At 38.4% G+C, this 14,296-nt stretch overlaps 3 protein-coding genes across 12 annotated transcripts in view; all 3 read left to right on the top strand.

Annotated features, from left to right (window-relative positions):
* Positions 1–14,296, top strand: part of LOC127533983 (nuclear factor 7, brain-like) — a 187,299-nt gene that overhangs the window by 20,955 nt on the left and 152,048 nt on the right. The window lies entirely within an intron of this gene.
* Positions 1–14,296, top strand: part of LOC127533977 (nuclear factor 7, brain-like) — a 192,361-nt gene that overhangs the window by 32,867 nt on the left and 145,198 nt on the right. The window lies entirely within an intron of this gene.
* The window catches only part of LOC127533978 (nuclear factor 7, brain-like), a 104,386-nt gene continuing 94,535 nt past the window's right edge, over positions 4,446–14,296 (top strand). The window contains exon 1 of the mRNA XM_051948120.1: positions 4,446–5,833. Within this exon, the coding sequence (XP_051804080.1) occupies positions 4,475–5,833 (1,359 nt within the window). The 5' untranslated portion in view covers positions 4,446–4,474. The remainder of the gene's footprint in view (positions 5,834–14,296) is intronic.

Below are 14,296 nucleotides of genomic sequence, written 5' to 3'. Positions count from 1 at the left end.
ATAACTACAAAACGGCTATCAATTAAGACTGTTAAAACCTGAAAAATACTGATTTAGCAAAGTTTTAACTTTAATTCTGTTCAAAAGCCCTCCAAACAGAGGTTTTTACATATATAACACGGAGAAAAACTACTTTTAGGCACGTCTAAATGATGACAACAAAACTCTACAATATTAAAATGTAATTAGAAGTTCACAACATGGCAGCTTAGCGCCTTGCTAGCTAACAGGAGCTCAACTACCTCACAAAACTCGCCTCTGACTCGATAAAAATGCGACACAAACACGCTGTTGAAACTCTAAACATGTTAGAAAATGTCCGTGACTAACTTAACGATGAGAAAAACCGACAACATACCTGAAAAACGGGTATAAATGATCCCAATGGCCATTTCAGTGAAGGATTTTTTACCGAGGGGGAAAGAACGCCGCCAATCTCCCTCCAGATTAAAGCAATCGATCTCAGAATCGCAGATTGAGATGTGAGTGTCGATCACCGAGCGTGTGATCTCAATGCAGGTAAACAGAGCAGAAATGAGCAGAGATCACAATGAAACTCCTACAAAAATCACTTAAATTAACACAGCTTGTTTTCTGTTACAAGTTCTGTGACATTTTATGCTTACTCAAGCAAATAATAAAGTATTATCTTATTTATTTTGCATTCAATTCAATAAAAGAAATCTTTATGTTCAACATTTTGGATTCATTTTATTGACATTTTCGAGTCAAAGGTTTAAACAAAAAGGATTTTTTTTATATTACTTCATAAAGCAGAAAATAATGCCAACAGCCAGGGGGAAATAAAATCTATTTTCTCCATATTTTTAGGATCGAAATGTTCTTGAAATCATACTGTGAATGATACATGAGGAAACACCCTCTGTAGAATAGAGACAGAAATAAAACTGGAAGGTTTGGTGGACATAAGGGAGGGGAATGAAAAAAGAAAAATAGAGAAAAATTTTGAGAAAATTGCCTTTAATGATTGGTTTTATGAAATTGTGTCTACTTTTCAAAGAAATCATTATTTTATTAGATATCGCCATGAAATAATGAGGAAATGAGGCATTATCGCTTTAAAATGTAGTAAAAGAATGAACTTAGTGTATTTTGGACTTTATATTTTCACTGGTCTGAAAGAAGACACGTTATAGATTCAAAAATTGACCAGTGGATGACAGCAATCTGCTTTTACTTGTAGTTTAAAGGATTGAAAACAGAAAAATTTAAAATTTAAACCTCCTTCATTGTCAATTTCCGCAGATTTTAAACTCTGAATTGTGGATTTACAAACCAGCGGTGAAGGTAGATGATCTTTGTTCCCTTATTTGACAGGAAAATCTTAAATTTCTTGTTATTTCTGATCCTTTCATAAACAAAACCACCATCTGTGGGACTCCAGTAAATTCAACTACAATTATAAAACTGGTTTAATGTTATTTATTCATTATTAATCTTAATTTTTGTCATTCTGGTGCCAGTGTTTGTCCTTTGGTGTTTAGTTAAATCTCTTTGGGAGGTGCCAAATATTCCTCTTTTTATCATTTTAACTGTGTTTTAACCTTATTACAGAATGATTGTTTGTATTTACCATATTTTACACTCCATAATAGACGGTGACAAACTTGCCCTCCTGGGATCAATAAAGTTGTGTTTCTGAAGGTGGTAGTATACAGCATACAACAGCAGTGCAGTGTTTTCTAAATGTCAAATGATTGTGAATCAAATCACTTCCTCTCAATTTCAAGCTAACAGTTTAGATTCACTGCATTATAAATTTATAAATTCAGGCCTCACAGCAGGAACTCAATGCAACAAAAGTCGCTCCACCTTCCATTACTGAGACTCGAATCTTGTGTTTTTTTAATACGTCGTATGTCCATCTTTATTTCTGATTCAATCATCCTCAACATGGAGGAATCCAAACTTTGTCATTCTTCAGAATATTTTTGAGCCGTTCTTTGCTGGAGGGGTTGTGTTCCTCTACTTTCTCCTTAAAATACCACAAAGGTGTTCTGTTGGATTCAACTTTTCAAGATCTAGCCTTCCTGTGAATCACTGGACTAATATTTAGTTGAAGAACCACTGTTTCTGAGAACTGCTTCACATCTGTGTTGCATGAAGTCCACCAACTTCTGGTACCTATGAACAGGTATTCCAGCCAGGATGATTGGACCACACTCCACAGTTGCATTTCTTGAATTTTGCCTCAGAAACAGCATTTTTGATGTCACCCCACAAATTTCCCATTGGCTTAAGGTTCAGGGATTGGACTGGCCGCTCCATAACATTAATCTTGCTGGTCTGGAACCAACATTCTGCTCGTTTAAGGATGTGTTTGGGGTCATTGTCTTCTTCAAGGTCATTTCCTCTCAGGCATCAGGCAGCATGGCCTCTTCAAGTATTCTGATGTCTTCAAACTGATCCATGATCCCTGGTATGTGATAAATGGACACCATATCATGATGCTTCCACCACCATGCTTCACTGTCCTCACGGTGTACTACGGCTTGAATTCAGAGTTTGGGAGTCGTCTGACAACCAACTAAACCTAAAAATAACAATCCTACTTTCATAAGTCCACAAAATGTTGCTCCATTTCTCCATAAGCCAGTCAGTGTGTTCTTTGGTCGGTTGGAACATCTTCAGCTCGTCGTTTTTCCATCAGTGGGACTTTGTGGGTGATTCTTGCTCATAGCTTGGCTTTACATCTTTTAATTGTTCCAGTGCTCACAGGTAACTTCAGACCTTCTCTGATCTCCCTGGAGCTGATCATTGTCTGCATCTTTGACATTTTGGTGATTCTTCGATCCATTCGAATGGTAGTTTTCTGTTTTCTTCCACATCTTTTCAGGCGTTGGTTGCCATTTTAAAACATCTCAGATCATTTTAGGTGAGCGACCATTCAGACTTTTTTTTGTCAGATTTTAAGAGAAATTATCTATATTGTGGAAAAATACATCTGTAAGTGAACACTAAAAACAAGATATGACAGTGAATTGCTTGAAAAAATAACTAGCTAAGAGCTGATAAGAAGTGTTTTATTAGTTTACAGCAGCAGGTGGAACTCCAGGTGAAACACAGCAGTGACCTGAGGAAGCTCCACCTCAAATATCCCACATATCAGAGACATCAGGTGACAGTTTGTTCCTGTTCAGGTGTGGACGAGGAGAGACGCAGCAACAGACAGACGGTAAGATTTGGTTTCACCTCACAGATAGTTGGGACAGTTACAGCAGGACTGAAGGACTGCAGGACAGAAACTCTTCACCTGAATGAAAAACATTCAGAGTGAAACTGTCTGACACAGGAAGGGAACTGACTTTATGTTTTCACGTGCAGACGCCTCCAATCATCTACTGCTGTCACAAATTTTATGTCATTGTTTGATCAGTGTCTTTGCTGTTATTGTGTGATTGCTGTAAGCTGTGAGACGTTGCAAAAGTTTTTAGATTGAACAGAAGGAAATCAGTGCTGCCATTGACCTTTGAGCCAATCCTGCCAGTCGAAGCACGTTGTATAACCAAAGCAACCGTGGTGGAATGTAACTAAATACATTTACTCAAGTTAATACAGATTTGAGTTGATAATTACTGTGATAACTGTTGACAGCACTTTAGATGCTTCAGGCTTTTTTCAAGCGACACAACCCACCACTAAAAGATGTTAAACACGAAACTGTGAGGGAAAACAACTATAAAATGAGCAAGAAATGACCTAAATGTGACACACGACAATCAGAAAAGATGTAAAAATGTCCAAAATGTTACGGAAATCAATCACAAAATAATATAAAACAACAGTCAGTTGATCAGTTGAACAACAATCTGCTAATCTGATAATTGCTGATAGACTTTAATCACATTTATTACTGCCCAAGTTTTGTTAACAAACTTTTGTTGCGAAGGGATTGTGGTTATTTTACATCTTTTCCAAACAGGAACTAAATATTTTCAAACATTGACTCCACAATTCTGAATTGTTTGCTCAACTAATTTTGCAATTTATGTTCTCCAGAGTTCATCCAGTCATCCTCAACATTGGTTCATATCAACACTTTAATCTGGGCTTCAGTTAATATTTAACTTGTGGATTTTCTTCAAGTATTTTTATGGTCTGTAATTCAGGGATCAGAATTTATCTGCCAACAGCAGCAGCCACGTTTCCTCCAGTAAGAACATGTTCCAGTTTATGGATTTATGGACGTGGACTTCTGGACTCAGTTTGTCCAGCAGTGATTGTTGGACTGAACCTCCTTTATTACTGGGAGACAATCACCACCAACAAACACAACATTAAATCCAGCTGCTGACAGATGTGGGTCCACAGACTCTGTTCAAGCAGGAAAACCTTCTGAAGACGCTGAACTGTCAGAACTCTGTTGTTTATGATTGAAGTGAAATCTGATTGTTTTCACCTCGACTCACTGGACTCTGTGTCTGCTGTGTTTTCAGATTCACTCACAGAACAAATGGATTCCAGATCAGAGGAGGATCTCTGCTGTCCGGTCTGTCAGGACGTCTTCACAGATCCTGTTATTCTGTCATGTAGCCACAGCTTCTGTAGAGACTGTCTGAAGACCTGGTGGAGACAGAAACCAACACATGACTGTCCAGTTTGTAAGAGAAGATCTTCAAGAGAAGATCCACCTTCTAACCTGGTTTTAAAGAATCTGTGTGAGTCCTTCCAGCAGCAGAGATCTCAGAGATCTTCAGAGTCTCTCTGCAGTTTACACTCTGAGAAACTCAAACTCTTCTGTCTGGATCATCAGCAGCCAGTGTGTGTCGTCTGCAGAGATTCAAAAAAACACTCCAACCACAGATTCAGACCCATCGATGAAGCTGCACGACAACAAAAGAAGAAACTTCAGAAAACTCTGAAGCCCTTAAAGGAGAAGCTGAAGGTTTCTGAACAAGTTAAAGTGAAGTTTGATCAAACGGCAGAACACATTAAGGTCCAGGCCCGACACACAGAGAGGCAGATTAAGGAGCAGTTTGAGAAGCTTCACCAGTTTCTGATAAAGGAAGAGGAGGCCAGGATGGCTGCACTGAGGGAGGAAGAGGAGCAGAAGACTGGGATGATGAAGGAGAAGATGGAGGCTCTGAGCAGAGAGATAGCAGATCTTTCAGACACAGTCAGAGCCACAGAGGAGCAGCTGAGAGCTGAAGACGTCTCATTCCTGCTAAACTACAAGGCTGCAGTGGAAAGAGTCCAGCGCTGCCTCCTGCTGGAGGATCCACAGCTGCTCTCAGGAGCTCTCATAGACCAGGCCAAACATGTGGGCAACCTGAGCTTCAACATCTGGAACAACATGAAGGACATGGTCTCCTACACTCCTCTCATTCTGGATCCAAACACTGCATATCGAAAACTAGTCCTTTCTGAAGATCTGACCAGTGTGAGACGAGCACATGAACAGCAGCTTCCTGATAATCCAGAAAGATTTCATCGGATGATTGCTGTTCTGAGCTCTGAAGGCTTCATCTCAGGAACTCACAGCTGGAATGTTGAGGTTGACAGAACAGACTGGACACTGGGTGTGTTAGAAGAGTCTGTCCAGAGGCAGAGAATCATAAACTCTGGATTTTGGGGAATATGGTTCTCTGAAGGTAAATACTATGCAGAATCACCACCTGCTCCCCTCACTGTTCTCTCAGTACAGAAGAAACTCCAGAGGATCAGAGTGAATCTGGACTGTAACAGAGGAAAGCTGTCCTTCTCTGATCTTGATACTAAAACACTCATACACACCTTCAATCACACTTTCACTCAGAGGATGTTTCCGTACTTTGACACTTGGGATAAGAAAGTTCAGATTCTACCAGAGAAGGTCTCAGTGACAGTGGAACAGATCAGTTAAGAGGTAAAGAAGATGATAATATTTCTGATTATGTTTCAGAGCTGAAAGAACTATCTGATAAAACTGATAATAAGACTGTTGTTGTTAAATATAACAGAGTTTATTCCTTTATTAACCTTTTCAATGTAACGGTGGAAACTAGTTTTTGTTCTTACAATTTTAGTTGGGTGCATTTTTAGATGTAACAACATAAAAAGTAATATTGTGTCTTATTGTCTGTCAGCAAAAGTTAATACATGTTTTGTGTGAGATCAGAATTTATGCTGTCGTGTGTTTCTTTGCATGGAAACTAAACTTCATCTCAGGAACTGAAATTTTCTCTCTGATTCCTCATCGTATCATTGATTCAGTGTCTGCAATGTTGGACAAATACATCCAATCATGTCTGATTCTGGGTGAGTTTAAATGGTGAGTTTTAAGTTCCTCATCACCCTGACATGGATTGAAGCTTTAAAACAGCTTGATGAGGTTTTTCTGGACTCATTCTGTGGTCAGAAGCTCATCTGTGAGGTACTATGGTTCCTTCTTTACCTTCAGCCCTGATTAGTGGAACTAAGACTCATGATTAGGGTACTATGGTTCCTTCTCTTCATCCTGATTACTCCTGACACCGTGGTTCACCAATTTCCAGTTGATCCTGGATCCCCTTTCATCTTTGAAAAGTCTCAAAATAGGTTATTTTGTTTCTTCATTGTTCAGAAGAGGTGAAACTCTGCTGTTCAAATGATCAAACAATAATGCAAGTATTAAAAGGTGTTACTGGTTCAAATGGTTGAATTTAACGGGCTTTGGAGTGTTTTCACTTCTTTGAATACTGTATCGTCGACTCAGTGATCCTATTATTTGCTACCGTTGTAAGTTTGCATCGCACATAGTGTTGACAAATTAACATTTAATTAAATTATGACAAACTGTTGGCCTCATGAAGAGCCTGTGGGCCTCCTAATAGCAGCTGCCCGCTTTGAGGAATGAGATCCCACAGCGATCGTCGTCTACTCTGGACTCCTCGGTGACCTTCCTGCTCCTTCACGGTTACCCCGGGAGCTGCTCGGCTTATTATCCTGTCAGGAACGGAGTTTAGAAAAAACCCTGTCAGGTGCTGATCACCAGCCGCCGGTGATTCTGCTGTACAGTCCTCTGCAATCACGTTGATTAATCCCCAACCTACAGGGCTGCTCAGTATTGCTTCTATCAGCCGCATGCAGTCGGAGAGATGCAGTTTCCCGGCGGCGTTCCCTTCCCTTGGCCCAACAATGGCCGCCGCTCGCTCTGTCGGCTCACCGGCCTCCAGCTCAGTGCTCCGTCTTCCAAAGTTTCATTACAAGATATCAGCCTGGGTGAGAACGACGTGCTCCTTCTCTTTATTCTGTTATTTTCTGTAAAAAAAAAAGCACAAAAGATGAATAGAAGCAGCACAAATATTTTCCCTCCCAGTCAGAGGAGGTTGTCAGCGGCAGAATGAGCGACCAGCTGGCTGAGCAGCTCTAAGGGCTTTTTATGTCCACGTCTGATAAATATTTCAAAGGGGCTCGGAGCAAATTTACCTCCATCAGGTTCAAGGATTGGGCTGCTTCGGTTTATCTGGACCTGTATGTGAAGTATTTCAATCCTTTAAGTTTGGGGCAACTGAAGGCAGGAAACAAGAACAGAAGTTTAACGATGTGCTTCATTCACCTCCAAGAATATTCACCTGTAGTTCATCTACAGCCAGGAGATAAATGATCAATTAGAAGCTAAAACAACAAAAATTAGAGACAAACCGACCAAAGGGAGATAGTCTGTCAAAAACAGACAGAAACTTAGAAATCTGAGACACAAAATGACCAAAAGAAGACCAAACTGTCCGAAAGAGACACGAATCCATAGATACGAGACACAAAAAAATAAAAATGACACACAAACAAAACACAAAATAACACTAACAAGATACAAATGACAAAAAAATACCCAGACAGAATATAAAAAGACTGAGACACAAAACAACAAAAAAGACAAAACTGTTCCTAAGAGACATGAAACAACAAAAATGAGACACAAGACGAAAAATGACAAAAATGAAACACAAACAACAAAAATGACAAACAAAATGACAAAAATGAGACATAAATGAGACATAAAATGTTCAACGAGACATAAAATGACAGAAAAAAGACAAAACTGTCCCTAAGAGACATGGATATACATGAATGAGAGACAAAATGACAAAAATGAGAACATTTTAAAAAATGAGACTCCAAATGACAAAAATGAGATATAAATGACAAAAAGGAGACATAAAATTGCAAAATGAGATATAAATAACAAAAGAGACACAAAATGACAAACAGGAGTCATAAAATGACAAAAATGAGACATAAAATGACTGAAATGAGATGTAAAATGATAAATGAGACATAAAATGGTAAAAAAAGACCAAAAAAGTGACAAAGTTTCGACAGAAATTATGACAAAAACACAAAACTGTCTCCAAGAGACATAAATGAGACACAAAATGACAAAAATGAGAAACCAAATTCAGTAAATGAGACACAAAATGACAAAAATGAGACATAAAGTGACAGAAATGAGAGACAAAATGACAAAAATAAGATTAATTGGATTAGGTTCATTTTGTCGTTGTATACTATACAATAGTGTTACTTATTTAAACCGACAATTCGAAAAGAGTTGTTTTTATCTTGCTGACCTGTTTCGACAACTTCTGCTGTCTTCCTCAGAGCGTCATCTGACGTTTGGTGACGTGTCCTTTTTATCATGTGGTCGGTTTGACAGATCCGTCAGAATCTGTCAAACCGCAGAAGCTGTCGAAACATGTCAGCAAGGTGAAAACAACTCTTTTCAAATTGTCGGTTTAAAATAAGTAACACAACAAAAATGAGACACAAAAAGACAAATATGAGACATAAAATGACAAAAAAGGCAAAAATCGATTAAAATGAGATACAAAATGACAAATATGAGACAAGAAATGAACAAAATGAGACATAAAATGACAAAAAACAAAAACACAGTGCAAGAGACACAAAATGGCCACAATGAGATCCAAAATCACAAAACTTCTGCAGTTTTTCCAGACAGTTAATGAAATGAACGTGCTGAAAGCCTCCAGGTCCATTTCATCTCATCTCATTGACGGTTTGTGCAGAAAATGAACATCAGTTATCTGCCAGGATGTTAATTATAGAAGTTTCTCACCTTAAACACATCTGTTCTCTCTTAACATGAAACATTGCTTCATACGTGTGGACGTCCCATCATCGGCGATGATTAATTAGAGTCATTAGAGCTAATTAGAGCTGCTTCAGGACGCCTTCGTTTCCCTTCGTTTGGCCTTTTGTGATCAGTTCAGCTTCATTTGTCTCCATTCCTGCTTCAGTACTGCCAGCAGGAAAGATGAAATTAATCTTTTTATGTGAACCTGCTAAGAAAAAGGAAGATTTTAAATTTGAGAGAAATTCATAATAATAACAGTAAATGATGTCTGACATCGAATCTACTACAACAATGTAACTAAGGTGTTGATTTTATGCGACACAAAACATAATAATACACAAAAATCAATATCTCAGACTGTGATGATCCAAACAAAAACCTTGTAACATGGAACATATTTCATTTTTAAACTAAGAAGCAGTGACAATGTGTAAATAAACTGCCACTGAGAGAGTTAAAATCAGAGATAACTGAGCAGATAAAATAAATAAATAAAGATGAAACAGGTGAGATATTAGGAGTTAATCAGGAGCTAAACTAGTCAACTATGCATTTAATTTAAATTAGGATTGGTAGGCTTTAAATGAACTATAAGTTTACTTTTAGTTCAAGAATTAAAATGATAGTTTCTTCTTTGTTCAAACCAAACTGTCCCTAAGACACATGAAACGACACAAACAAGACTCAGAACAAGAAAAAAGTTGATAGAAATGAGACACAAAATGACAAAGATGAGAAAAAATGAAAAAATGAGACACAAAATGACAAAGATGAGACAAAATGAGAAAAATGAGACACAAATGACAAAAATGAGACAAATGACAAAAATGAGACAAAAAATGACAAAAATGAGACACAAATGACAAAAATGAGACAAATGACAAAAATGAGACACAAATGAGAAAAGTGAGACACAAAATGAGAGAAATGCGACAAAATGAGAAAAATGAGACACAAATGACAAAAATGAGACAAAATGACAATAATGAGACACAAAATGAAAATAAATGAGAAAAAACAACTAAAAGGAGACCAAACTGTCCCAGAGAGACATGAAACAACACAAATAAAACAAAAACACAATGAAAAATGACAAACATGAGACAGAAAAGGACAAAACGAGACACAAATAACAAACGTGAGACACAAATTGACAAAAAGGAGACACAAAGTTGAAAAAATTCGACAATAAATGACAAGAATGAGACTCAAAAGTATGCTGTCTACATGAAGAATTTTCTAACATTCTACATGCCGACTTTTCTAGTTTTCTACATATAGAAGTGTGTAATTGTCTAAAGAGGTGTGTAGTTTCCGTGTAGTTTTCTGTACAGGATGTGTCTTTCTTGTATATGAGAAGAAACTGCACAGCTGGAAATAAAACTAAATGAAAGCAGACATGCAGAAGATTAACAGCGGGTGTTTTTGTGTCTGAATGTGAGGTGAGGAATCCTCTTTCTATATGTTCTCTGAGTGTAAATGTGTGAGCAGTGCTGATATGAGTGTTTCTATTACAGCTATTAATCACAGCAGCAGTGCACGGTTTCTCTCTGCTTCTCTTCATTTTTCTCTGTGTGACGTCTACTGAAGGCTTTAAAACACTCAGAATAATCCCACCAGGAGTGTTGGTGAACACAGAGGATGAAAACAGTTAAATCATCACGTTCGAATGAAGAACTAGTCAATTAATGGACCTCAGGGCAAATTAACAACAACACGATACAGACAAGATTAAAATACAGGTCAAGAAAGATGCTTTCCCTTCCCTTATGAGAAAAACACAAATTATGAGGTTTTCCAAGTTTATAGCTTTCTAAATGTGGAATTTTCTACGTGTGGAGCTTTCTATATGCAGAGTTTTCTAGTTTTCTGCATTCAGCATTTTCTATGTGTGGACTTCTCTAGTTTTCTGGTCATTTTGTGAAACTTTGTGCTCACTTTGTGTCTCTTTGTGGTCATTTTCTGGCTATTTGTGGTCATTGTGTGTCTTTTAAAGTCTTTTTGTGGTCATGTTGCGTCTGTTAGTCCTTTTTTGTTTCTTTGTGATCATTTTGTGTTTCTTTATTGTCATTTTGTGTCTTTTTGTGGTCATTTTGCATCATTTTGTGGTTGTTTTGTGTCCCTTTATAGTCCTTTTGTGTCCCTTTAAAGTCACTTTATGTGTCTTTTTGGTCATTTTGTGTCTTTTTGTGGTCATTTTGTGTCTCTTTATAGTCATTTTGTGTCTCTATGTTGTCACTTAAGGTCTCTTTGTGGACATTTTGTGTCTTTTTAAAGTCATTTTGCATCTCTTTGTGATCATTTTTTGCCTCTGAAGTTTCCACACTCTACAGACTGACTATTTATGAAACTGAATATAAATGCAGCTCTCTGTTGCACAGTCATCCAAAAGCACAACAACACAAAAAAAACATTGTGCCACAAAACGTCAACATTTACGGGAAGAAATTCAGAAAACATGAATAGACTCGCTGAGAAAAAAAAAAGCACAAAGAAACAGGTAATGTGAGCCTGTTACCGCCAAAATAAAAGCCTGAGATTAATCCTGAGGCTTCCAGGGGTTCATTGTTCGGTGGCTCTAATGAGAAGCGTCGCCACGGCACACAAAGTGCCGTTAATTTGCTGGCGGAGCCGAGTTACTCGTGTCATCTCGGCATTTCACAGCCGTGTGTCAGCTCCTCTAATCTCCCCTCTCACAGTGAATGCAAATCCAACCCAAATGAAAATCCCCTCTCTTTTTTTTCTCCTTCTGAAAGCTACTTTAGCGCTTTAACCAAATTGGGGTGAATTTCAAGTGGAAAATGTGAAACCCGGCATTATTCTGGATGAGCAGAGGAGCGTGTCAGCAAGGATGATGTCAAGAAAAGAGTCTCCTAATTGAGATTACAGTTGGATGGTGACGGATGACGAATACAAACCAGGACTGAGGAGGAAGACGACGCTCTGTGAAAGAGACGATCACCAGAGGAGCTCAGCAGGGAGCCGACAACACAACAACACACAAACTGAGGGACCACCGACGTCTGGACTCACTTTAGAAGACGTCCGCCTCCACGGGATTAATGAAATGACGGCAAACACTGTTGGATATGGTTGTTTGACGTCTCTTAATAGTCATTTTGTGGCGTTTTGTTTGTCTTTGTGGTCATCATTTATGTCTTTGTTGTCATTTTGTGTCTCTTTGTGATGATTTTGTGTGTCTTTATCGTTGTTTAGTGTCTCTTTGTGGCAATTTCATCTCACTTTACAGTTGTTTTGAGTCTCTTTGTGGTCATTTTGTGTCTCTGTGGTCATTTTGTGTATCTCTGTGGTCATTTTGTGTCTTTGTGTGGTCATTTTGTGTCTCTTAATGTTCATTTTCTATCTCTTTGTGGTCATTTTGTGTCTTTTTGTGGTCATTTTGTGTCTATAGTCAGTTTTTGTCTTTCTGTGGTCATTTTGTGTCTATAGACATTTGTGTCTCTTTATTGTCATTTTGTCGTCATGTTGCATCTTTTAGTCATCGTTTTGTCTTTTGTGGTCATTTTGTATCTCTTTATGGTCATTTTGTGCCCCCTTATGGTTATTTTGTGTCCCCTTATGGTCATTTTTTGCCCCTTTATGGTCATTTTGTGTCCCCTTATGGTTATTTTGTGTCCCCTTATGGTCATTTTTTGCCCCTTTATGGTCATTTTGTGTCCCCTTATGGTCATTTTGTGCCCCTTTATGGTCATTTTGTGCCCCCTTATGGTCATTTTGTGCCCCCTTGTGGTCATTTTTTGCCCCTTTATGGTCATTTTGTGCCCCCTTATGGTCATTTTGTGCCCCCTTATGGTCATTTTTTGCCCCCTTATGGTCATTTTGTGCCCCCTTTATGGTCATTTTGTGCCCCCTTATGGTCATTTTGTGTCCCCTTATGGTCATTTTGTGCCCCTTTATGGTCATTTTGTGCCCCCTTATGGTCATTTTGTGTCCCCTTATGGTCATTTTGTGCCCCTTTATGGTCATTTTGTGCCCCCTTATGGTCATTTTGTGCCCCCTTGTGGTCATTTTTTGCCCCTTTATGGTCATTTTCTGCCCCCTTTATGGTCATTTTGTGTCTCTTTATCGTCATTTTGTAGTCATGTTGCATCTTTTAGTCATCGTTTTGTCTTCTTTTGTGGTCTTTTTGTGTCTCTTCACAGTCATTTTGTGTCTTTACAGTCGTTTTCTGTCACTATGTGGACCTGAATGACATTTTGTCATGTGGTCACAAATTTTTAGACCAAATCCTCACAGAAAACTTTCCTCCTAATGTCTCCTCTGCTCACCTAAGGAAAAAAAAAACGAAGAAAACAGGTAAAAATAGAGAAGATATACAGAAAGTGCTCAGAAATTAATCTAAAGTTCTTGATTTTCAGAACTTAATTGAAGTTCCAGTCAGAAGGCATCACTTAGAGCTTCCAGGTGAGGAGAGGCTGATTTAGATTCTTCTTTATCAAAGCAGATCTCAGAGACGTGAAGCAGAAAATGTCATCGCGTCCTGCTGAAATCACAGTGTCCCAGAAGCTTTCACACAACATTTCACATCATAATGCTCCGTATGAAGCACAAACAGCCTCAGTGGAGTCTAGTTTAAATCAGTCAGAAGTAGAGTTGAAGCTTCACTGTGTTGTTGAGAGCTGGAGGTCTGGATAAAAGCTCCTGACTGAAAGATTCTGACGGAGAAAAGACGTGTTGAGGCGCTCGGATTGACTTTAAAAAAGATCTGTAGCTGCGTAGTTCTTCATCAGCAGCACAAATGTGTTCTCAAATTAAATGAGAACTCTTCTCTGATTGAGATGAATTCAAGCCAGTTTTGTGATTTTTTATTCTCTTTTTTTGTGAGAGCAACATGAAGCTAAAAGTGTTTTAGCTTCGTGCTCAAACCGACGACATGAGTCCAGATCCTGTAATGTAACTTTAGAGGCACAAAACTAATTTGGGAAACATTAATATTTAAGCATAAGTAGCTCCTCTGGCTCCTCCTCAAACCGTCAGTGGGAGTAAAGAGTCCATGTGCTAAATTAAACATGAAAAAGTTCTTTAAAAAGCAGAATGAAGGTGGATCTATGAGCACCTGGATGATTAGTGGAGATGTATGTCAGAGCTAAAGCTGTCGATGTCTCGTTTATTGGGACAAACTGCTTCTTGTTGACGGGTAAATGGCAACAAACCACACAAATGCGTAGAAACAGCAGCAACACGCCGGCGTTGGACAGA

This window comes from Acanthochromis polyacanthus, chromosome 5 (assembly GCF_021347895.1).
Source record: "Acanthochromis polyacanthus isolate Apoly-LR-REF ecotype Palm Island chromosome 5, KAUST_Apoly_ChrSc, whole genome shotgun sequence".
NCBI lineage: Eukaryota > Metazoa > Chordata > Actinopteri > Pomacentridae > Acanthochromis > Acanthochromis polyacanthus.
Note: the sequence above shows the minus strand (reverse complement) of the source record. Positions and strands in the feature narration are given on the sequence as shown.